This window comes from Fukomys damarensis, unplaced genomic scaffold (genome assembly GCF_012274545.1).
Source record: "Fukomys damarensis isolate Sample0158 unplaced genomic scaffold, DMR_v1.0_HiC HiC_scaffold_3, whole genome shotgun sequence".
NCBI classification, from domain to species: domain Eukaryota; kingdom Metazoa; phylum Chordata; class Mammalia; order Rodentia; family Bathyergidae; genus Fukomys; species Fukomys damarensis.
In genome coordinates, this window is record NW_022900915.1 from 46,134,795 (window position 1) to 46,145,273 (window position 10,479).

The window sequence follows — 10,479 nt, forward strand, 5'->3', positions numbered from 1 at the left end:
AAGCAGGAGAGATCACAATACTTCATGTTATACCCCAAGGTTAGAATGATTAATACAACACCGTACTGACTCCAAAACACTCAAACATGCCAAACAACTCTAAGAGACAATTCAGAAACTTCCCTAGACACATTTAGCTGTTGACTTCTGAAAAAGTGGCCAAAGTATAACTTGTAGAAAAGACAGCCTCTTTCTTTAGAAAATGATCTGGGAAAACCTGCAATATCTGTGGAGAAGATGAAAGCTGGACCAGTATCACTCACCATATACTGAATGAAAAATCGGATCAAAGATCTAAGGATTAGAATGCAAATAATTAGCCCACGGAAAGATAAAGTTGGCAAACTTCTTGAAGTTTTTCAACAAAAGCATATAAAAAGTAACAGCAAAATCAACAAATGGGATCATATAAAATTAAAAAGATTTTGAATATCAAAGGAAAAAATCAACCAAGCAAAGACACAACCTACAGGATTGGAAAAATGCTGCAAGCTGTTCCTCAGACAAAGCTGTAATATCTAAAATATGTGTACATCACAAAAAATATTCAACCAAAAATAAAAGACCCAATCAAAAATTGGGCCAATGAAAGGAATAGACACTTCTCAGAAGTACAAATGGCCAGTAAGTATGAAAAATTGTTCAACATCTGTGGCCAATAGACAAAAATAAAGTAAAAGCACCCTATGGTTTCCTCTTGCATAAGAAATAAAGGCAATAATCAAGAAAAGGAATAAGAGCAAATGCTTGTATGACAGTACAGAAAAAGGAACCCTTCTGTATTGTTATGGGAATATAAATTAATACATCCATTGAGAAAATTCACCATGGAAATTTCTCAAAGGACTAAACATAGAAATTCCATTTGACCCAGCTATCCAAATTCTTGATATCTTCTGCAAAGAGTTAAAGACATTATGTTACAATGATCATTCATGTCTATTTCTACAGGAGCAAAATTCATAACTAAACATTGGAAGCAGATTATGAGTCCAATTAAAGAAAACTGGAAAGAGAAAATGTGGTACTTACAAACTCTGAAGTACTACTCTGCCATAAAGAAAGATAAACTTGAGTCTTTTGTAGGAAAATGGTTACACCTTATCATGGATTTTATATTGTGTTCCTCTCAAACCCTCAAGCCCTCATAGATGGGGCTTTCCAGAGGTACCTTGATCTAGGATATATGACAGTGGTTTACAGGTGGCATAACTGGATTAGTTCACTAACTGGATTAGCATGACTCTGGATGGGGCTAAATGGAGATACTGAAAAGAGAAGACCCACTCTGGGTATGAGTGGCAACATCCCATTGTCTTGTAGCCTAGATGACATAAAAGGGAAAGGGAGGCTGGATGTTGCTGCTTCCTCCTGCCTGCTACGTCATAAACTGTTTCTTCTCTGCACTGTCCCTCTGCTATGCAGCCTTGCTTTGAAGCCTGCTGAATATGGACTGAAACTTCTATGAATTTGAGACAAAATAAGCCTTTCCTCCCTTGACTTGGGAGCATTGGGTATATGTCTTAGCAATGAGAAAATGAAAAGACACATTTTAAAAGCATAATTTTAAGTTCAATAAATCAGAAACACAAAGTGAAATATCTAATGGTTTTTCTTCAATGAGAAACTGAAATTAAAGAGCAAAATAAAAGTTGGATAAAAGGAAGCAGAATGATAGATCTTTACAAAGAGGAAAGGGTTCAAAGAGACCATAGATGGAGGCTGAAGGAGAGGGGATGTAAAAATATTCAAGATGTGTCACTTACATGTGCCAAATACTCAAATATAAACATTATGTGTTGCAAGCATGAACTAAAAGTAATAATAATATACATAATAATGAAAATAGAAAATGGATTTCTAGAGGTGCGTGAAGCAGAAGGGGAAGGGGAATAAAAATGGATCAAATGTATTAAATACATATCCCTCCTCCCTAAGGCAAACTTAATTTACTATGACCAAGTAAATACTAATGAAACATAATTTAAAAAGAAAAAATGTGCAGGGAAGCTTCCGGAGTTCATAACATAAGGTCAATAATAATTATTGTATTTTAATGGCTTTCTTCTACCTAATATTTTCCTCTATGCCTTCTTCCTTTTTAATGTATATTTAGATAGTATATTTTAAGAGATTTTTATATACATAACTCTTATACTATTAATATGTGAAATTTTACTTAAATGGTTTGAAATTTTTAATCATTTCATTGTTTAAATATGATATGAAGTATATTTTTGAAATTATAATAGAAAAATATTGCCTGTGTTTCAAGTTAAGGATATGTCATCAATCTGGGTACATGTGACTATGTATGTTTAAATTTAAAGAACTGAAATAAAATCTAATTAACAAATTATTTTCTCATTCATGCTGGGCTTATTCACGGGGCTTATAGACCTTGAGAGCTGTTTAGGTTGGAGTGGACAGGATAAATCCATCCATGTTTTCTATCTTTTTGTTTTTTTTGAGGCTTTCAATGATGATGAACTACTTTCTTACCATTTGTTGAAGTGATTAGTGACATGCCTTAATTTTTGTAACATTATTCATTTGTGGATATAGCTACATGAAAAGTGTTTTTATTCATTAATGTTTAATGTGCTTATTTTAGGCCATCATGAAGTTTTTAGTTTTACTTCTGTCTCTGTCAGTGCCCAACTTATCTGGTAGAGATTCCTTGCTGTCTATCTGGTAAAAACGCCATGCTCTTGGAGATCTGGTATACCTCTAGCCCCAGTCTAGTTCCAGATACTTCTGCAAATTACAGTGAAGTCTCAAATGGTACTGTTGATAAAATCATATGAGCTTGTTTCCTTAGGCACATTCCTGAACTTTATCAATAAAATGGCACAAAATTGAACACATATAAAAAAAGACAGTTATGAGTATATATCAAACCTAAGCAACTCTAACCAGAAAATCTCTCTCATTTGTCAGAAAATATCATTTCTCTTGTGTACATATTAAAACTCACACAAGGGACACATAGAGCATGCAAAAATCATGTCAAAGCACATTTCTAGAAGCACAGCAGTTTTTCCTGTTTTAAAAATCATTCACTGATTTGATAAACCCCAACTAGATTTTCAAAGGCATGCTTACTAAGGCAAGCATATATCTTTGTCCATCTTTTCTGTATAACTAGGAATTCTAGAAAAAAACATTGACAGAATCACTTAAATACCTACTTTGTAGCTAAAGTGATTTTGTTAAGTGTTTATATAGAGGTCACTGCAGTTTGAACAGTTTCAACACCAGCTAGATTTTGCAAGTGCCTGCCGGTGAGGTTTTCTATCCTTTCTTACCATGGGTACTGAGTCATTAATCAACCAGATACTGAAAGAAGGAAGTGAACATCAATATTTCCAGATGTGCAAAGAATACTGAAGTCCAAACATGATCAATGCTTAAGCCAAATCCCTTTGCCATGAAGGAGCACTGTCCTCTGGATTTCCTGTTGAGTCTCTAAGGGCTTTGCCTGCATTTGAAATTATTTCCCTGAAGTAGATTCTTGGTATGATGCAACACTAGTCACATATTCACATGGCCTGTCCCTGGTGACTCTTGCTGGACCATAACATTCTCATTGAAGTCTTTAAATGAGGCAGGGATGGTGAGGTTTCGTCACTGAAAAGTTGGTTCATGTACATCTGGAAATCTAACCTGGGGAAAACAGCTACTGGAAGAATGGGCTATTCACAGTCTGGCTCTGGTGAGTGTAAGGTATTTTTATGAGTATCTTGATAACTGGCTCCTTCCTTTTATGCTTAAAGCTCATTTCTTTGGAATGCACTAATTTATTTGAAAAGACAGAATGAGTTGAATCAAACAGAGAACTATTTGCATGGACTGATAACACTATGCTTACTCCAATTATGACTATTCTGACAAGAAAACTTGTATTTTTTACAAGTTTGTATTTTTAGTCACAACTAGAATTTTAGTGTTAACTTATGATCAATCACCTGACATACTTCCAGACAGCTTGCTGCATTGATTTCAGATGATCTTAAATGCTGATTTAACACTTAAAGTTTTCGTAAAAAAAAAACTACCAAATGTTTTCCTGTGAGGGGTTAACTGAGAAATCTTGGGCCAATGCCTCTCTAAGGACATGAAGATCTGCCTGGAAAAAGTCTGGCCTCAAATTATACAGGAGACAAACTTTGAAGGCTGTGGAGAGGAGACTGAGTAGCCAGTTGACCAACTTGAGCTGCAATCTGTGCATAAACAAATTGAGTTCATAAATCAAGGGTCCACTATAATTTCAACTATTGAATATTTCAATAAAATATCACTCACACAAATTAATTCATAGAACTAAATTCATTAGATGTAAGGAAACATATGATCTTGCTATGATTAAAATGTAAAAAAATGAGTGGATCAATAGCTTCCATCAGAAATGCATTTCAAATCGCTTCTTGGCCTTTTGGCTAAGATCAAGTGTAGAAATGCATTTCAAAGACTGGTAGCACAAGTGAGCGAAGGAATTCAAACCTGAACAGCTCTTCGTAGTCTTTGTCAAATGGGAAATTTGAAATCCACCACACTCTTACTCATTCTGTACAAATGTCAGAGAAGTTTAATCAGGAGGCTGTACCTATTCATTTCCGTGAGAATTTAAGCTACTGTTTAAGAGAAATATTAAAGTAATATGAATATAATGAAAAGCATATAAAACAAAATATTTTATAATTTAAATCTTCCAAGAATCTTTTTTTAAAGAGGCAGTGTTTTGATTAGATCATCAAGATGCAATTTCTTCCTCAGTAGTCCACCCCTTTTAGCTGGGTCTGAGCTGAGGAGTGTTAGTTACTCATTGGAATTTCCTGAATAACTAAGAATGAAATGTTAGGTAAAATGGTGATACCACTAGTGATTTAACTTGTATTTTTATTTAATGCATTTTCTTTTTCAAACTCAACAAAGTAAAATAAGAAGAACATTTCATTTTTTTGCAAAAGATCTGCATTTTATATCTATTTTTCTATTAAAGAAGATATAGTCCCATTTGAGACCATGGCACAATATTAATTTAATGATTTACATGAGAGAAATAGTTATTAGTTCATTTCAACAAAAGAACAAGGTTAAACTATTATCTAGAGGGACTAATTTAATTACCTACATTATTTATGTAGCAATTAACACAGGTAAGGATTAGATATTTTCAATGTAGCTTCACCCTTTGTAAGACAACGTCCATAGTATTACCCATAATATCACCACATTAGCAGTTAATTAAAATATCATGCATGGTGTTTATCATTTTAATTGTCTAACAGTGTTGGAAATGTTGCACAAAATAAATATCTGACACATATCTTAGTATCATTGGGTCCATCTGCACAATGGAACATAAGATTGCACAGTAGTAAGCAGGTTTGACAAAAGGAAAAGGAAACATTTAAAATCCGGAAACACGTGCTCCTGGAAGTAGGTCATTGTATAACGTACAACGTCGTGCTTTCCCAAGAGTAAATTACAAATATTAAAAGAAGAAAGGAACAAATGTCTCAAGTATTCAGCAATTTGATGAAATCTGAAGTTTTTTACAAATTGAATATATGTACAAAGATGTGAGATCACACTCTTGCACAAAGCAACAGTTTGAAATCTTTGGGAAGATTTCAAATATCTAAATGTAACAGAGGAGAAATGAAGTTCTCACTTTCCTTTAAAGCTGTAAGATGTGAGCTGGGGATTTAGCTCAGTGATTCGGTGACCTGCCTTGCAAGCGCAAGGACCCAAGTTCAATCCCCAGTACAAAAAAAAAAAAAAAAAAAGCTGGAGAGATGCATTTTGATGAAACTAACCATTTGATTAAAAATAGTGTAGATTATTTATTGATACTGAGTGACTGTTTAATTCAGAAATATTCAAATACTTGAATGTGCTTTGCTTGTGGAAATGTAAACTTTCAACACATATATTTGACAAATTACCAAGGTATTTTACTTTCCTAGAGAAACACAGCTGCCCTGATTTAATCAGGTTTATTGGAATTATTTATATGCCATAAAATTATTATTCATTCACAATAGAATACTAAATATTTATGTGTTTATAAATTATATTCAAATATTAACAACACCTGTTCTAACTCTGGCTATCCAGGCTTCTGTTCCTCATTAGGTTTTGTATATACTGCAAGTGGTTACTGCATATTATTTTCACAACTGGAGTTAAGTCATGGTAACTTCACAGAAAATTTGGAAATTTCATTTCTAAACCAAAGAGAATAAGCACATAAACTTTACATGAAGAGAGGCCTGAGCACAGTGCTCATGGAAATATGTTTAACTGAAAAAGAATTAAAAATGTATTGGAAAGTGTTAAAATTAATGTTTAAGAAAAGGTTCCCAGGATGTATAATCTTTAAGATATACTTATTGGTACACCAAATGTATATTTAGTAATAATCTTACTGATTAAAACTGTTTACCAGATAAATACTGATGTTGTCCACAAAGTACTAAAACTAATTACTAGTTTTGGAGGAGAAAGTCAAAAGGAACTCTGGACTTAGGAACTCAATACATTTGCAAAGGCTGGTTGTAACTCAGGCTGGTCAATTGCCTTCAGAGTCTCTCTCCTGTTTAATTTTAGGCCACACTTTCTTCCAGGAAGATCTGTGTCCTTATAGATGTTGTCCCAGAATTTCTCACAACCTCACACAGGAAAGAATGCTGTGAGGTTCCTTCCAGAACTCTAAATGGTTAAATCTGTATCTGATACCATCTGGAAGCACAAGAGCCCAGCATTTGGTTCATAACCCAAGACATTGGTCATAAGTTAAAATTAAAATTCTGGTCTTAACCTAAGTTCTTCATATGTCAGACTGACTGTAACTTGTGTGTCCACTCTAAACTGTGTGGACTGATTTCCATGGTCAGTTTCTGACTTTCAAAATCCTCAGTCAACCAAGTTCTGTTTCGTTGTCCTGTCTATATAACATTTTTTAGTTATAATAGAACCATTTAAGTTTATTAACATCTTTTTAATTTATTTCTTTGTACCAGGAATTGAACTCAGGTCTTTGTGTTTGCCAGGCAGGTGTGGAAACCACTGAGCTAAAACCCCAGCACTTATTACTGTCTTTTTAATCAGACATTTAACTCTACAGTGTTATTATTTTTTTGTAGAATTAAAATTTCATGATATTCATGATATTTCATGATTTTCTTTACCAATCTCAAAACTGCTGTAATAGCATGAGGTAAATACTTATTGTCATAAAAATTCATAGAACAAGTTCAAGAACACAAAGACCACAACAATGAAATTTTTTTTTTCCTTTTTGAGACAAGGGCATTTGTTTTGGGTAAAGAAACCCACAAGTTTAAAGTGTTAAGTGGGAATAGTAGGTCCTGTGACTCCTGCCTCCACTAACTTTTTCTTCAGAGGAGGCCTTGGGGCATCTCTCATTGGTAAATTTCTCTTGCTTAAAATATTATGGACACATACTGTATGTTCCTGGCATATTAACAAATGTAATTGTATATAGTAAAACTAAAATTAGATCAAAAGCATAAAAATATAAGGGAAGGAAATTCTAACTCACTCATCGAAGGCAAAATATGAGGACTTTCTGTGGATAACAGAGCCATTGACTTGCACAGAGGGCAGCAGAAACATGAAAACCACAGGATGGGTGGCAGTTAGGACAGAGGTCCAAGAGGAGACTCTTCTGAGAACATGGAGGCAGTTCTGACTCTTAGGACAATTAGAGACTTAGGGTTAATACAGGAATTTTACCTAAATAGTGTGTGACAGTTGTGTTTGCTCTGAAAATGGAGGAAAAAAGCAAGCATGGTACCAATGTTCCTGACAATGATAACCAGGGACATTGCAGGACAGTTTTGATATTCTAAGTAATTCTTCTAGTTCTAACAGCATCCCACCTATCACTATCTTGATTTTGAGAGTCAAGGAGTACTTAACTCAAAAAGGTAGGAGGCACAGAACAATCTCTGTCACATTTATGATGGGAATTCTATCGCAGTGGCATAGCGGGTCACTAGCTTAGAAAGTTTTCTGGGTCCTGGATTAGACCCAAAAGATAGAAAGCAAGCAAGCAAGCAAGCAAGCGAGCGAGCGAGCGAGTGAGAGAGAGAGAGAGTAGAGAAAAGGAAAGAAAAGAGAGAGAAAGAAAAGAGAGAGAGAAGGAAAGAAGGAAGGAACGAAGTAAGAAAGGAAGGAAGGAAGGGCAATATAGAGGAAGATAGATAAAAATAGAAAACAAGCTTATTTTAATCTAAAAGGCAAACTAAATTTTCAAATAAGATAAGCTGTGGTCTTAACATTGCAAATTATTGTATTTTTACTTCTATTACAATTAGAACATAGGATTTTTCTTTTCTTAATCATACAGTCATCATTTTTATCACTTATGAACATTTTGGAAACTTTGTACATTAGACATTTTCATTAAATTAAAATAATGCTTTACAGATATTACAAATTACTTAGTAACCGTGATAGCCAGTCCAAATTCATCTTGTGCCTCAATGCCAGCTTGTTCCTGTGCTTGAACAAGGTACTTGCACTTGAGCAGAGAACCAACAATCCCCACATCCTGCTTAGCAGTAAATTCACTAAAGTTTCAGGATGTTTTAGAGCTTACCTCGTGCATGTGTGTGTGTATGTGTGTGTGTGTGTGTGTGTGTGTGTGTGTGTGTGTGTGTGTGTGAAACTTCCTTGTAAACCCCGCTAACCTGGCATGGTTTTGCTCCTGTAAGATTCCACTTTATCTCTCATGAGTCCTCCTCAACTGACAACATGCTTTAAAAGGACAAATCAAACTGCATCTCACTGCCAAGGAAACTTTTGGGCACTAGTCCTCCTCGGCCACCCACTGTAATAAAGTGCTCCTATCTGGCACAGAGTGTGGTATATCTCTATTTTTTAAACTCACTTGTCCATACCAGTATTAAGATATGTATATATCACACATATGTCAAGAACTTTATTAAACTTTTAAGACAACAGGATGTCTAAATTGCAATATAGGTGGAAATAATAACCAGAGCAAAAATGACAATGAACATCTACTCAGGTTGAAGCAGAATATCATTCAGACTAACAAAGGATCATCCTGAAATATCAGGAGAGCCAGGCACTGAACATCCCTGTGATCTCGGGGTTGGGAGTTTAATAGTTATGAAGGAATTTTCCTCACTGTGATTCTCCTGGGATCAGCACTTCTGTGTCCTCAGGTGCAAACCACATCCCCCACAGATGTCCAACTCCTCCAGGACAACGGACTTCCTCCTCATGGAGATCTCTGACATGCGGGATCTACAGCTTTTCTATGCCATGATCTTCTCTCTGATTTATCTGCTGACCGTAATGGGAAACCTGGTCATTGCAGCTGTCACCACTCTTGACAAGAGCCTTCACACACCCATGTACTTCTTCCTGAGGAACCTGTCCATCCTGGACTCCTGCTACATTTCTGTCACCGTCCCTAACTCCTGCATGAACTCCCTGCTGGGCACAAGGTCCATTTCAAAGGCAGGATGTGGAGCTCAGGTCTTCCTTGTGTTATTCTTTGGATTTGTAGAGTTACTGTTTCTCACCATCATGGCTCACGATCGCTTTGCAGCCATCTGCAGGCCCCTCCATTACCCTGTGATTATGAGCCCTCGCCTGTGTGTCCACAGCACCCTGGCCGCTCTGCTCAGTGGCCTCATCTATGCAGCCCTGCACACCCTCAACACCTTCCAACTCCCCCTCTGCCACTACCACGCTGTCCAGCAGCTCTTCTGTGACATCCCCTCTCTGCTGAGGCTGTCTTGCTCTGACACCTTCAGCAACCAGGTCTCAAATCTTGTCTCTGCTCTGGTGATTGGTGGTGGCTGTTTCATTTATATCATCAAGTCTTATATTCACATCTTCTCTACTGTGCTCAGGTTTCCAGTGGGAGCAGATAGGAAGAAGGCCTTTTCCACCTGTGTCCCCCACATTCTTGTGGTGTCCATCTTCCTCATATCATCATTTTATATCTATCTGAGACCCTCTTCAATGTCTGGTGCAATCAAGGACATGGTCCTGTCTGTGTTCTACTCTGTGATTCCCCCCTTCTTCAACCCTATTATCTACAGTCTCAGAAATGAACAGATAAAGTGTGCCATCGTGAAACTCATGACCAGAATGTTCTATTACAGAGATGTACTGAGAATTCAAGAGGCTTTTCCAATCCAGCTTCATAACACTCATGCTTTTGGCACTAAATGCAAATAAGTGATTCAAATTATTCCATACCAGTTATGTGAATTTAATACTTAGGTCTTATATACATATAACACAATGATATCAGTGCTTCCTAAATTCTTCAGATAAGTTTAATATACACAAGCAATAGACAATAGGACTTCTTCTGGAATAGTACAAGCAATATTGCTTTTTCTTTTTACTACAGAAGAAGTCATAATATATTGATATCTGAAAAAGTGTTCTAAAATGCTGCTT

At 35.9% G+C, this 10,479-nt stretch overlaps 1 protein-coding gene across 1 annotated transcript; it reads left to right on the forward strand.

The window, feature by feature from the left end:
- The first annotated feature begins 9,246 nt into the window (after nucleotides 1-9,246).
- On the forward strand, nucleotides 9,247-10,251 carry LOC104858198 (olfactory receptor 14C36). The gene has a single exon (XM_010618288.1). The coding sequence runs from the start codon at nucleotides 9,247-9,249 to the stop codon at nucleotides 10,249-10,251; it is 1,005 nt and encodes a 334-aa protein (XP_010616590.1).
- Nucleotides 10,252-10,479: the final 228 nt, after the last annotated feature.

Coding starts and splice junctions, on each gene's coding strand:
- LOC104858198 (XM_010618288.1), top strand. CDS start 9,247: ATGTCCAACTCCTCCAGGACAACGGACTTCCTCCTCATGGAGATCTCT.